This window comes from Haliaeetus albicilla, chromosome 23 (genome assembly GCF_947461875.1).
Source record: "Haliaeetus albicilla chromosome 23, bHalAlb1.1, whole genome shotgun sequence".
Classification (NCBI taxonomy): Eukaryota; Metazoa; Chordata; class Aves; order Accipitriformes; family Accipitridae; genus Haliaeetus; species Haliaeetus albicilla.
This window is the reverse complement of record NC_091505.1, coordinates 3,634,100-3,649,424: the sequence shown is the minus strand read 5'-3', so window position 1 is coordinate 3,649,424 and position 15,325 is coordinate 3,634,100. Positions and strand designations below refer to the sequence as shown.

The 15,325-nt window shown below is 38.9% G+C and overlaps 1 protein-coding gene across 6 annotated transcripts in view; it reads right to left on the bottom strand.

Annotated features, from left to right (window-relative positions):
* Positions 1–3,049: 3,049 nt before the first annotated feature.
* ATP7A (ATPase copper transporting alpha) overlaps positions 3,050–15,325 on the bottom strand; it is a 31,130-nt gene continuing 18,854 nt past the window's right edge. For all 6 annotated transcript variants that reach the window (XM_069810929.1, XM_069810934.1, XM_069810930.1 and 3 more), the window contains exons 10-23: positions 14,744–14,977; positions 14,357–14,448; positions 13,811–13,938; positions 13,486–13,640; positions 13,042–13,176; positions 12,021–12,215; positions 11,619–11,801; positions 11,084–11,297; positions 10,255–10,401; positions 9,660–9,802; positions 9,116–9,319; positions 8,384–8,501; positions 7,751–7,853; positions 3,050–6,941 (exon numbers count right to left, since the gene is read on the bottom strand). In XM_069810929.1, the coding sequence (XP_069667030.1) occupies positions 6,665–6,941; positions 7,751–7,853; positions 8,384–8,501; positions 9,116–9,319; positions 9,660–9,802; positions 10,255–10,401; positions 11,084–11,297; positions 11,619–11,801; positions 12,021–12,215; positions 13,042–13,176; positions 13,486–13,640; positions 13,811–13,938; positions 14,357–14,448; positions 14,744–14,977 (2,328 nt within the window). In that variant the 3' untranslated portion in view covers positions 3,050–6,664. The remainder of the gene's footprint in view (positions 6,942–7,750; positions 7,854–8,383; positions 8,502–9,115; positions 9,320–9,659; positions 9,803–10,254; positions 10,402–11,083; positions 11,298–11,618; positions 11,802–12,020; positions 12,216–13,041; positions 13,177–13,485; positions 13,641–13,810; positions 13,939–14,356; positions 14,449–14,743; positions 14,978–15,325) is intronic.

The following is a 15,325-nucleotide window of genomic DNA, read 5'->3' as shown; positions in this document are numbered from 1 at the left end:
AGAGGCATTTTCAAATTCCAGGACAGTCTTAATTTCTAATTCTTTATCTATTAAACTTGGTGTTACTTGAATCACAGATGATGTATATTGGCCAGATGAACGCAGAGATTTTTGTGTCACAGCTTGTTCTGAAGAACATTTAACATAGGATTTGGGGACTCCTGGCTACTTAACGAGCACCTGAGTTTTTGGGGTTGGTTGGTTGTTTTTTAAAATACAGTTTATTATAAATAAGATGTTTCAATGAATCCAGATCAGGGTTCTCCAGATTAATTTGTGATCTCCCCTGAAACTATGGAGCCTTCAACTGAGATAATCTTAAAATCCAGATGTGTTAATCTGGTGAGTTTTCTGTTCAGAGAGGTTGTGCAGCTTCACATCAGGGTAACTTACTTGACTCAGGTATCGCTGTTGCCAAGATGCCAGAATCTGGGAAGTACAGCCTATAAGGGAGATGCTACTGTGTGTTAGACAAGAGATTTTCAATTATGGAAGATATTTAACACCACCAGTGACATCAGATAATTTGGATATATGGCTGTGTTCTGTGCAGCAGGTATAAAGGCCTGGTTTGCTGATGTGCAATACCTTACCGTGACACTGCAGCTAGGTTGGCCAGGCTGGATTGACTCATGAAAATGAGATGTTTTCTATGAGATTCAAACAAGAGAAGATTTTCCAGATCTTACAATACACTTTCACTGATATAGCCTATTTTATTCCATTTTAGCCTTGTGACTATAAAGCTGCTGAAAAACAAAAGGTGCTAGAAGACAAATGTTTGATCTTATCCTAACTGAGGCTGAGATATATTTTGTACCTTGGGAGACCCACTATAGCTTTATTCAAACTTCCCTTATGCACGTTACATGGCAAGTATTGTATCCATCCTGCGCATGGTGACAGGAGCCTGCGGCTGCAGACCGAGGTGTTTTTGATCCACTCCACTAAACAATCTGCTACAAAGCTGTAGCTGGATATATATGCAAAAAAACGTTCTAGTGGATATTTTTTTTTTTTTTTAAATTCAATCATAGCTAAAATAGGCTGTTCAATTTGAAAGGAGAAGGTTCACACACTCTCTTAACCCAAAATAACTAAAGGCCTAAATTAAACAAACATAAACGTTTTGGTTACTATTTCTGGGCAGCAAGCCTGTATTTTCAAAACCACAGGTGCTAAAAACCTGTAGGTTTCCACATCTGTTGGGGCATATTAGGCCAATAAGAGTCAGTCCAAGATGATGAAATTACAGGTTTGTCTTAATTGAAAGCAAAATTCTTCATCTTGGAAAGACTTGATGCAAACTTAAGTCTTGTACACAACAGCAGAGCTAGTGAAGACAGACTCATTCTGCCTAAAATTAGCGGTCACCAAGCACGTCTGTACAGCCCAGGGGATCTCCCAGGCCTTGCTCATTTACAGTTAGCCTCAGATATTCTCCTCCCAGTTCACACTCCCCAGCCGTGCAGTCTCGTGGACTCCTCTCCCAGCCTGGTCCCCAGCGCAGCAGGATCTGCCCCTCCAGCTCCGGCCAAGCAGTGAGTCGTCTCCGTCACTGAAGGAGGAGACGCAAGGGGAGGTCTTCATCATGCAGCATCACGCTAAAAACCTCTGCACGGTCTCCACGTGAGACCAGTTCAGCGCTAGGCAGAGATGAGCTGAGGTCCCAGGGAGAAAGCAGGTCTTTGCAGGACCCTAGCCCGAGCAATCCAGAAAAATAAAAAAGGAACTCTTCTTCTGGCCATATAATAAAAACAGCACCACAAAATTACAGAAGCCAGCCTGGCCAATCTACCTGCAAACAGGCATAAGGCATGGTGGAGAGGCAGCCTGGCAAACACAGCGAATAAGTGTTTTGGACAGAGCAGGGCTTTTTTTGGCTTTTTGTTTTTTTTTTTTTAATTAAAGTAAGAAAAAAGGCTCAAAGAAGTACTGGAACATCCAGTCATTGTTTACTTAACACACTTGACAGATGTTTCTAGAAAAAACTCAAAAATGTAACACCTGCTCAGGCTTCACACCTTTTTTCTATCCTGACAAACTGAAGGTAGAAAGGCTGGCAGGACCTCTGCTAACAAGGTCAGCTGGGGAGCCAAGAAAGGGATCTTCTCCTTCTGTTACTGCTCCTCATTGCTTCAAACACTGTTCAGGATAGCATCTAGGCTTTGGCAAGAGATCTGTGCTAGATTTGATCCAAATGATCATTTTGGGGATGGGAGCCCAGCCATCTCCATGGGAGGAACGCAGGAGCACTCACATGGAATTTTCCCCACCGCTTGACGCTTGGCACTTTTCCTTGGGAGACGGAGTGACTGCATAAACCGCTGCGCTTCAGCCAGGCTCTTCTCAGTAAAGCCCAGTGAAAGAACAAGAGGCAATGGGCACAAATTCAAACACAGGAAATTTCATCCTAACATAAGAAAACACTTTTTTGCGATTGACCACTGGGACTGACTGCCCAAAGAGGTTGTGGAGATAGTAAAAATCTCAGTCCTGGGCAACCGGCTCTAGCTCACCTGCTTCGACAGGTTTTGACTACGTGACCTCCAGCAGCCTCTTCCAGCCTCGGCTACTCCATGAGTCTGTAATACAGCAATGCTTTTTACATGATTATCCCACAATTTCCCAACTTTCACTAATACCGCTTGCCAACAGCCCTACAGTTTGATGTAGGCTGAACGTCTTGCTCAAGGACGCGCAGTTTAGCAGAGCTGGAAACATACGTAAGAAACCCTGATCCTCAGCCTTTTGCCAAACAAGCAAAAAGCACCAGTGCTTCACCTTTCCCATTTCACCCAGAGCACTCTTACTTGGGGAAGATGAGCCACGCAAAGCTGCTTTCAGAACCTCCGTCCTGTATGGGCACATTTCAACCTCCTGCAGGGCAATCCAACATCGTCACCTGCCCGAGGTGCCGTGTTTGGCCTTTTAATTGAACAGTGCGGAGGAAGGAATGGGGAGAAATTTTGCACAGCTAGCAGTAAAATTTGTTAAGTCAGCAAAAGAAATACTTACAGGAGATCATAGAACATGATTTAAAACAGTCTTCGGATGTTACATTTTTATTATATAGCTTATAATTGCCATTATAACGATGGAGGCACAGTCTTAGAAGAATAGGAGATGTGAGACTACATGTTTCTAGATGTAAAGAAATGTAACAGCACTAAATTAACATTCCAGAACAGCACTTGTTTCTCCATTCTTCATACCAAAATTGAATAAAAAAAAATCTCAAGTTTAAACCATTTCATTGGAAGTTCTAAGCAAAACAATAAACATAGTTTTTAATAAATAAAAATGCTTGCTTGCTTCCGTTGTGTTTTGTCAGCTTCACATTCTTTTTCATATAAAGTTTCAAGTGTCTAGTCTTGTAAAAGTTTATTGGTAAGATTCAAAGAGCAATTTTTAAAGCCTCGAGTATATGTACTTTGTTTTTTAAATAAAGGACAGGTTTTATAAATAGCTAGTTACAGTATACAATAAAATAGACAAACTAGTAATAACAATTTCATTTGTAACTGTGTGTTTCCAAGTGATATTTTAAATTTCTGAATCCAAACTGTCTCCAACAGGAGTAACATATTTACATATAAAAACATTTACATTTGGGAAAACATTTAGCTCCCACATTATTTCACTTGTAATGTACATTGAAACTGAAAAATATTTTGGTTCTTCAACATAAAGCACCTTATATAATGTTTTTATTACAAGATAAACATTCTGTAAGTCAGTATCACACCTTTGAGGGGGGGTGTTGGACAGACAACCTATTTTCAAAGATCTGGACTCTGTATTTTTTAATCAATTATACGTTACTCAAACGTACTGTGTACTAAATTGAAGTTCAAAAGACAAGTCCAGACAGACTTTCCTAAAGAGGAAAACTAGATTGAAAGGGACTTCCTGGGTCAGTAAGTCCTGACTACTGCTTTTGCTGGCATCACTTCATACAAGCCTCTTTCAGAAAGACGAAAGCAATTTGGTTTCCACCCATACCAGCTCTAGCAGAAGCTGTCTCAGAACCTGATAGCTGTTATAGTTAAAAAGCTTCATCTCAGTTCAAGCCTAGATTTACCACAACCACCTGACACCCATTCGTTCTTAGGCTAACACTGATCTTTAGCTCAGTCATTTCCTCTCTCTCTCCTTTGATCCTCCATCTGTACTTAAAAGCTGCTATCCCATTCCCTCCCAGCCAGCATTTCACTGTTCCTTATTCCCCAATAATCACCTCTGTACCTCATTAATTATCCTGGTTTTCAAAAGTAGCCTTATTTTTGTGTAACTGGATCAAATGCCAGGTTTCACAGAAAATGGAAAAGCCTAGAAAAACATCTGTATTGGGAAAAAGTTGGTGATAAAGCCAGCGTTCCACTGCAGACATTCAACCTATGCACAAACTGGACAACAAAAGGTCAAAGCCAAAGTGCCCTAAAAATATATTCAGAAATAATTTAAACAAATTCTTCATGCTGTTTTATCTACCAACCAGGAATTTAACCCTAAATTACTACTCTATTTCCTGCAGTAAGAGCATCATGTCTGTCGTTTACATGACATACATACCATCACCAACACCTGCAGTAGTGAAACTTCCATCTGAAAGCACACTAGGATCTGCCTCATGTCTTCACAATTAAGACCACCCATCAGCACAGTCCAGACAAAAATATGTAGAATACTTCCCTTTCAGCTGCGGAATCTTGCCAAGAGCACCACCAAGAATAAGTGTGGATAAACAAGGAAACTGAAATCTTTGGAAACAGTTTGCATGGTTATGAAGCACTAAAAAACCATCATAACATGATCAGTTTTTAGATAACTATCTGCTTTGTAAAGAACAGTTTTGTTGCTGAAAACCGAGAACAACATCTTACAGAATGGCTTTGCAGTAATGTATCTCAGGATTTCTTTAACACTACAATATATACCTATATAGCTATAATCTAATTAAAAAAAAACAAAACAAAACAATCTATACTCATGTAGAGATACTAAGAACCAAAATCCTGGAAGAGAAATATTTTGTTTCTTAAACTAGCGGCAGCAACAGATTATGTTGTTCTCCTCACTGCAATATAACAAGTACACTGATTTACTAACAACATATTCCACAGCACAACTCTTCTGTTTTCATACACTGGTATTTTTCTGGTAGTTCTCAGATAAAATGCAAAAGCTATTTACTTATGACTTTTTATATACACAATCTATGCACTGACATTAGACTTCAAGTTAAAAAAATTGAACATTATAAACATCTCTTCACCGTACTCCAAACTGAATATTTCTCCTCTGTAAGCACAAACTGGAATTACATGTTTACACCACGGACTGTATTTCATAATGTAATTCAACATTATCAAACGTCGTAACTGCTCCAGATAGTCATCTCAGCAGAGGATTTAAAGAACAAGGTTTATTAAGTGACAAACAGGCAGCTAGCTACTGGGGGATGAACACCTTTATTTCTCATTGAGAATATTTTTAATATTAATGATTTCATGATCAAAACCTGTATTTTGGTATTTCACTTCAGTAACAAATGAAGACTGTCTTAATTCACAAAGCCTGGACCATTCCTGGTATACAGACACTTAAACTTATCTTCACAAGCAACTGATGTTAGCGCAGTATCTGACACACAATAAAGTTTTTGATGTTGTTAGATACCTGCAAAGACTGAACTGTAAAGATTTTAAAGGCAGTCTGTGTAACACCGGTCCAAACTATTCTGGTTCATTTACAGAGTGCTAGCAGATATTGGCAGTGAGCACTAACTACATTGCTGCCTTCTTAAAAGCTATACATTTTGGCTAATGCCACATCACATTCATATCATATTGAGATGTTGCAGGATTTTTTGGCTCAGGAGAGGTTGGGAATGAGCAAACCTCCCAAACCATTCAACCTTCAAGTAGACAATCTTAGTAGGAGTGTACTGGAGCATGAATGTATAGAGTTAAATGTGGGTATGATGTTAGAAAGCAAACCCAAAACCTCTCGGTTACTTCTGCCTCACAGGAGGCCAGATCACAAATGGTGAGATGATTTGAAACTAGGACTGTGAAAAGCTGGAACCAGAAGATGGTTGTAAAAAGAAAAGGCATTTGAGAGGAACCATTTCTGGTAGAAGACAGGCTATGGAAACAAGAGGGGTCCTGGAAGTTTTGAAGTAAGGCACATTTATCTGCAAACACAGAACCTTCAGTATTTTGCAGATGCAGTAATTTATAGTTTTTTAACACAGTACTAAACTTGACCACGCATAAAGTAGCCTGTGATAAGGCTGGGAAATAAGTTTGTGGTTCCTTAGTTTCCTTAATTGTAATTTGACATTTTGCCCCAAAAATCCTATACTGCAAGCTTCATGGAATGGTAACATGGCCCTGTTTGCAAGCATTAACAGCCCATGCACCATTGTTTTTGGTAAGTCTAGTTTAAAAAAAAAAAATAAAATAAAAGACTCTGGAAAGTCACTGCAAAAACTAGCTTTCTACATTAAAGAAGAAATACATCTGAAAAGACCTCCAGAAATGATCAGTACATGCACAGACTTCTTGACAGCTGTTTTGGTTGTTTCTTCATCTTGCTTCAGTTTTGGGTTTTGCTTTTTTTTTTTCTTAGCAGGGGTGGGAGGGAAGGGGCAAGCCCTTCATAATGCTGTGTCATCATCTTCTCCAAAATCTCCAACCAAAAGTGAATGCTTATCTGGTTCATTAAGAACTATGCTGTTCACTGAACGCTTGTCTGAAAAGAGAGAATTTATAGAAGCTCTACTGTAATTGATGATTTGATCCATTAAGCTCAGTTTAGGAGAGCCTGTCCCAGTCTCATCAATTCCAATGTGGACACTGATTTGCGATGGGCTCTTGTGCCTCATTTGGCCACGAGCCCGAAACTCGAGTTTCTCAGCGCTTGGTTTCTGGTACCTAAAGCAGGAAAAAAAACAAAAGACGACAATACATCTCAGGTTGAAGAAAAGTACACTAAAATATGGAAAAAACCTAGCCTACATGCTACAATCGTGCATAAGACGTTTATAATTTGATCTATTATATAGTGATGAAAGTTTCTGATTTTGCAAGGCTACTATACAACCAGAAGCTAATTCAGTGCTTTTTTTGGCCAGGACACAGAACAGGTAAAGCTGACATGCATCACTTGGTATTTAACTGCTACGGTGGTGCTGAGCATCCGCAAAACATAGCGGCAAAACGTATCTACTGAGGGTGGACCACTGTAGCTATTATTTACCAACTCTTTACTCTCCTTCTGAAACCTCATATGTTAACTAAATCACAAAAGATACCATTCCCACCACAGTGCTACACCACTCCTAACTGCGGAGCAGGGAACAGTAATGCAATGACAAATGCTGCAGCTTGGTTTACTTACTGCAACAGTCCTCAGTGCCAGTGTGGTGTTTACAGCTGCATTGTCTCAGAACCAGCCTGTCCTGACAAGATTCCTCACACATACACAAAGGCCACTAAGGAATTTTCCATTCTGAACACACTTCTGATTTGTACATTTCTCTTCACATTAGAAATGACATTTTAAACACTACTGTGCGCTTTGGACCTACTGACTCCTCTCCTACTGCTAGACACAGACCTACCTGAACCATTCTTCAAGAAGCTTTGAAATCTGTCGTAGTCCCACCTTATTTTCTACCACTTAAAGTGAAAGACCTGAGCTTCAAATCCAAGTTACAAACCACAAAATTGTTCATACTCACATCTTTAACAGCAAAGAAGAAAGCACAACAGAAACAGAGGAGGCAGCCATTGCTGCAGATCCCATCCAGGGCTGCAAAACCAAACCAATGGGCAGGAAGACACCTAGAAAAATAAAATAGCAGTAAGTTCAGAGCAGGAGCACAGCATTATTCATATATTAACACACACAATTTCACATGGACTGTCTAATTTTAGTTGTACTTCAATATGTTAATAAATAGTATTTTGGTTTAATGTTAAATGACAAACATTTGATAAATAAATATTTGTGTTCTATCTCAGCTAGAACCTACAGGTGAATACAGCCGGACATGTCACTTACGCAGTCTGAAATTCAGAGGTAGGCATGTCTTGCTCGCCCTGCAGTAAACTGCTTATTCACAGCATTGGGCTCATTCAATAAACCTTCTATCTTATAAGCTATTTTGATGTGCCGAGGATATCCATAATAGCCATAATGTGGGAGAAGGACAGCTCACAAATATACCCCTGCAACATCCCCAGGCAGAGAATTCTGCACTTGCCAACAGTCACAAATAAAGAAAATGGATACCCTTCCACACAATAGTAAATCACTGCAATCTTCTACTCACTAAGCACAATCTTACTGCTGCAGGGAAACACTCACATACCAGCAGCTATGGGAACTCCAATGAGATTATAAATTAGAGCAAAGACAAAGTTGATCCGGATCCTTTTCACAGTTTTCCTCGATAAATCTATACTTGCTACCACATCCATCAAGTCATCCTGCAAGTTAATATGTTTATTGGAGAAGTCAAAGAGGAAAAAAAAGCACACATGTAGTGTCAATTGTCATCATACTCCTATTTTAAAGCTAACCACCACTGGATGTAACAGACTATATATAGTAAGTATTCTGTAGGCTGCTCTAGTTTGTCTGCATAGAGCCCATACAATCAGTGCCAATCTTATTCCAGATGTCATTGTAATGCAAATAATGTATACAGCGCCACTCAGTACAGCTCTAGACACTGACCACAACTTCTGTCAAGGTGTTGTTGATACGTAGGAAGAAGTGACTATAACCTTGGAGGTACTGGGGTATGTTACTGAAATATAATTTATGTTTGCCAAAGGTCAGGTCACTTTTTCCTCCTTTGTCCAGTCTCAAACTTTAATTACTCCCAAATTTGTAGTACCCAGAAAATGGGGAAGTTTCGTTTCTAGGATAACTAGGATTTCTAGGATAACTACTGCTACACTAAACAAACATGATGAAGACAATCTCTTCTCTGCTCCAGTTCTCCTGGCTTATGAAGGCTGTACACCTCATTTAAGACATCCTGGGCCTTCTAACCCCTCTTATCATCTCATTTTAATGAGGCACTCTTATTCCTTACCCTAATTAGAACCACATCAGCTGCCTCAATGGCTACATCAGTACCCGTGCCAATAGCAATTCCCACATTGGCCATAGCAAGAGCTGGGGAGTCATTGATACCATCTCCAACCATAGCCACCCGTTTTCCTTCGTCTTGTAACTGTTTCACTTTGGCTACTTTGTGGGAGGGAAGAACCTCTGCGAACACTTTGGTGATGCCAACCTAAAGGAAGAGAAAGTACAAAACTGTCTTGCAGCTTTTCTACTAGCTATCAGAGCTTCTGCCTTTAATAAAGTGACTAGGAAGGCCGAAACCCATGTTACCACTCATGAGCTAAAGACCAAACCCATCTGATATGAGAATAGCTCTGAATTCAAAGCTAATGCTGCTTCCATTCAAGAAAGCTTCTTTCATCCCCCCTTATTCTGCATTTGTTTACATTACCGTTTTTCACAACAGACCAGTTCTATGCCAGCCACAAGCCGTACCAATGTGACACAACATGCTTCCTGTAAGTGGGCTGTAGCAAGCTTCAAACCTAAACATAGGTAGAACAGCTTACCTGAGAGGCAATAGATCTTGCTGTTTTGCTGTTGTCACCAGTCATTAGGACAACTTCTAATCCCATACCCTTCAAAGTGTAGACTGCCAGCTCAGCTTCTGGTTTCACAGTATCAGCAATAGCTATCAAGCCACAAAGCACTCCTAGAAGAACAGAAAGAATGAATGTGTTTGTAGTAAAGAACTTCATTGCTTTAGGAGAAAAACATAATTTTTTTCCCCCAGTAAGACCAATTCCAGAAACAGTAATATCGACAGTAAAAAGCAGAGTGAGAACAGGTATCAGGGCAGCAATGTTTAAGGCAATACAGAGCATGGACTGTCCAACAACCAAAAAAGTCCTTTTTACTCCTTTGATTCCCCTTTCCTGTCTTTGAAGTCTTTGCATTATTTCTAACTCTCCTGTCAACTAGAAAGGCAGGAAGAGGTCTCTTATATGAAAGTGTTATAAAAATAGGTAATGATCTCTTTTCATCCCATTATTCTACTTCAGGTATAACTGCTATGACATTACTACTTGTTACTTTCTATTTTAAAAAGTGACAAATCAAGCTCTGAATAAAAAAACCCAAAAAAACAACCAGCACCAAACTTACCATCAACAGCTGCTAGAACTGCTGTACGACCTCTCCGCTCATGTTCTGTCATGGCTTTATCAACTTCATTTTTAACAAGGAGGCCATTTCTATTCATCCATTCCCGGTTCCCAATGAGAACAGAGTATTTTTGAGAAGTCAGAGTAGCTGAAGGAAGAAAATACAATCCTACCATCATATGGATAACCAGGAAGCTTCCCTCCAGCCAATCCTACCCAGATTCTTCCAGTATGCACTGAAATGTCAATACAGAGAACCCAAAGAGAAAGAAAGTCTCTCTCAATACTTTCTGCCCTACCAATCTTTTCTCATATTCTTGACATGACAGACACTAACATTTCTTCAGTAATAGGTAGTTACCACACCAGTGGACCAAGAATCACAGGTCAAAGGACAGTAAAGGACCAAGTCCCTTTCTCAGTGCTTCGTATATAAACATGTATGTATATAAACCAGCCCAATATAGTTGAAAGATCTAACAATGAGCTGTTCTTGATTGAAAACCAGTCAGTTGTGCAAATATACATAACTTTAGATAGCAAATGGTAACTTGGGATGAAGCAAAGTAAAACCAGAAAGAGCTGAAAAGACAATTCCTATATGATTTTCCAGCCCCATATTCAACATATAACTTCAAATTGTATTTAATCAATACAGTGATTGGTGAGTGATGGGTGAGCATGAAATAAACTAATGACCAGCTATTTCACATGTGCCTTGATGCAAGCCCAGTTCTCCAGTGCAGAAGAAAGTGACCTTGTTCTTAAGGATCCTAAAGACACAAAAGTAAAAATTATCCATTTTATCCTATAAACCAGACTTAGCTTACTTGGTAGTTCAGCATCGATAATCAAAGCAGGCTGCACTGATTCGTCTCTATTTTCCTCAATTTTCACAAGTGTCACATTTTTAATATTGTTTTCTTCAACCATTTCATTTTTCCTGTAGAGTAATGCTTCAATATTGGTGACTTTACAACTAATGCCGCAGCCTGGAACTACCTGAAAATCTGTACACGTCCCAAGGGTTTCTGATTCCAGTTCCTAAAGACAAAGGTTGCAAACTGAGAAAATTCTTAAATACATAAAACCATGCCACATTTAGAAACCCCACAAAATAAAGTGCAGTCAAACTAACTCTAACAGGAGCAGAGAAATACTCAATCAATCATCAAAATATAAGTTTGAATATCCAGTGCATCTAATATGGTATTAAGTGATTTATGTGGCTCTACAATTTTCAGCCTTCCCTATTGAATACATCAATTTCCTCCTAAGTAACACCAGACTATTCATACATATTAAGCACCACAGAAGAGGTTCTTCCACAACACAAACTACTCTTCTCCTGTATAAATAACTTACCTTTTTGCAGTATTTTGTTATTGCTACTCCAAGAGGATGTTCGCTATTACTCTCTGCAGTCCCCACGATCGCCAGCATTTTATTATGTGGTAGCTGGTTACTCTCCACTAGAAACTTCACCTGCATCACTTCTGGAGTCCCATGAGTAATAGTACCTGTTTTGTCAAATACAACCACCTTTACCTGCAGCAAAACAGGAAGACTTTATTCCATGAACAAAGCTTTAGTGTACAGCTTCCTCAGAAAACCACCCAATTTAACCAAACTTCCTAACACGTACAATCATACATCACTTACTAACACGTACTGATGTACATGTAATGATCTGCTCAGGTGGCAGTTGGCAAAACGCCACCGATATCAGCCTTTAAAATCCTTGTAACAATAACCCACATATCTTACCTTATGTGCCATCTCTAATGGCTCTCCTCCTTTGATCAGGATGCCGTTCTGAGCTCCTACTCCAGTACCAACCATCACAGCTGTCGGGGTGGCTAATCCCAGAGAACAGGGGCACGCAATGCACAAGACTGTGATAGAGGCTTGGAAAGCAAAGCGGATTATCACTTCGGCTGTAGAAATGCTCTTATTGTAACCCTAGTGACAGAAGTTTATTTTAGTAATAGAAGACATCGAACAACAGAAACAAAAAATCTGCAAATGTATAAGCTAAAGTATTAATAAGTAAAGCACAGGCAAATTATGCAAAAGCTAAGATTAATGACTGAATTAATGACTAATTAACTAATGACTAAGTTCTGTTCTATACTGCATGTACCCTTGATCTGTTTTATTTATAGGACATTTTCCTAAATAGGTACTGCATGCTGTAACTTTTTTACACTGTAATGTAATAAAAGATACTCTATCAACAACATATACAATAACAAAGAAAGAGGATATGAAGATTGCTTTCCTGGAAACTAATAAATTCTAATCAGAAATAGTCATGAACCAAGAAACCTGTGATTTAAGCAACCCTAAGGTACAAGTTAGGATCCTGATCCTCCTCTATCATCTGTAACGAAGACAGATTCCACTGATTTCAAAGATGAACTTCCACAGAGCAGATGCAGAATTGGAGCTTGTGACACAAGGGACTTCCTTCCCCCACAGAGAAGGAATGGAAAGTGGGAAAATTTAGATGTTCAGTATTTACTTTTTTTATTAACCTTTTTTTTTTAATACTAACTTTCAGGAGTTGATTAATTACTGCAGATTCTCTTTAAGTATAAATGTAGGAGTGATACAATGTAAAAATATATATAACATGAAAAACATAACAACAACAATAACAATAATATAATATCTGTAGTCAGCAACTGCCTGCAAGGATAATTCAGAAAGGGAACCACTGCAGTCTACTAGACTTGTAGGCTAACTTTTTTTTAAAATATTTCAGGTGGTGTTTAAGAAGACTTACCAGAAAGTATTTTTCTACTATTTCAAAGTCCACAAATCCAATTATAATCCAGGCAAAAAGGGTAACCACAGAGACAGCCACAATAGAAGGAACGAAGTAGCCACTAAGTTTGTCTGCAAATTGCTGGATAGGAGCCTAGGAAAGAGAAACACGTCAGCTCCAGCAACATTATGCTTACTCTCTTCTACGCCTTCAGACATAAGATATAATCACAGCTTCTGTCTGCAGCACATTTGGCATTCCACACTTTATAATTACATATTTAGTTAATAAGACAATGAGACTTGGAACAGTAGACTGTATCAAAGTCCTTATTCAGCAAGATACTTCATTATGCAACTGCAATTCAAATCTAAACAATCTTATCCACTCTTCAAATGACTTGGTATGCTGATGCCTAAACGATAAGACAAAACCCAAGTGCTTAATTTCATAATACTCTACCTTTGAGGTCTGGGCCTCCTCCACAAGTTTAACAATTTGGGAAAGAGTTGTATCGGCTCCAACATGGGTTGCTGAAATCAGTAGTGATCCATTCTGATTAATGGAACCTGCAATAACTGTATTGCCAGGTTTTTTAGTCACAGGCATCGCTTCACCTAAGGAAAGGTCAACAACAGAAACTACGGTGTATTTTCCAGCAATACTGTAATAGCTACCAACTCCTAACGTGCAATTAGAAGACTGAGAAGAACATCAGCTTCAACTTCCCTTCTTCAGATGTGTTTAAAGTAAAACATTTTCACACTTGCAAAAAGCAAATGCTTACCTGTGATAAGAGATTCGTCTACCATAGAGTGTCCTTCAATAACATGACCATCCACTGGGAATTTGCCTCCTGGGATCACTTTGACAATGTCACCTCGTTGAACCAGTTCGACATCAACTTGCTCTTCACTAAAATGATGTATAGTGTTTTTAGTAAGAGACTGTTAACTGAAGTTACCCAGGCAAAAGGAGTTATCACTACACAAAAAGCATAATCCCATTGGTTGACATTGTTAACATATACAAGAATTATCAGAAGAAAGGCCATTTTAATGTGCACTATGATTATTTTATCATAATTTTATTTACTTTCTATTGAGAAAATCCACTAATTTTCTTATCACAGCAAAAATTAGCAATATTCCAATAAACCAAATCAGAGCAGTGTTAATTTTTCTGCATTTTAACTTTTACGTCTGGCAAATCTGCCAGTGAATCTGACGTTATTTGCTTCATAGTTCTACAGAATGGTAACATTTGTCTGTGAGTTAAGCATATTAACAACGAAAAAGGAACAACAGAAAAAGCAAATGACAAAGCAAGATACCTTAAAAGAACGTTATCAGGGCCCAAGGTAACAATAGTAGCTTCAGTAGCTTGTAATGAAATTAGTCTTGCCAGTGCTTCTGATGTTTTACCCTAGAATAATAATTTTCATATTTTTCTGACTATGCTATTGAAAAAATTGCTGGGTAAATGACAACTGCATATGTTGCAATTTACCCTATTAAGAAAATACTTTCTGCAAACAGACCTATATTAAGTCATTTCATATTTTTACTGGTTCAGTTACCTAAGATGATTTTACAACAAAGAAGGTTAAAAGAACCTAACAAAGCTTTTCAATTTTTTTTTTTTTTTAAAAACACAGCATTCTGATATGATTCTTAGTGTCTTGCAGCTTGTAGGTATCATGGGCTTTTATCTTCCTTACCTTTGCAACATGCTCTAGCCACCGGCCCAAAGAGATGAACACAAACAGCATAGGAGGTGTGTCAAAGAAAGTTACAGGGTTCACTTTTGCTTTCTCAGCCATTGCAACTAGAAGAATAACAAACGAGTAGACGAATGCAATGGAGGTTGCCAAAACAATGAGCACGTCCATATTTGCAGTTTTGTGCTTCAGTGCTTTGTATGCCTGTATATAGAAGTGCCAGCCTCCAAACATCTGTAATAAAAAAAGCATCAGTTGTATTTTATACACACATCTGTAATGCACAGCAGCAGCATTTCCATAAAAGAGGGAGACACCCATTTTATTTGTGTTATTAGCCTTTTCCATCTCCTCCTGAACAAAATCCCAGTTCTAGCTGAAGGCTATGATCTCTACCGCAGTACTCTCAGCTCTTCTCACTTCCATGCAGTTCCACCAGCTCCCCCCTGCTCCCACCACAGCACAGCTGGGCAGCCTCAGATGCTGCTTGACTGCAGAGCACCTCTACCCTCAGTGGCCTGCCTGTAACGGTCCCTAGCACCGCTTATTTTGGCAACAGCAGAAGCATGTAACAACCTCAAA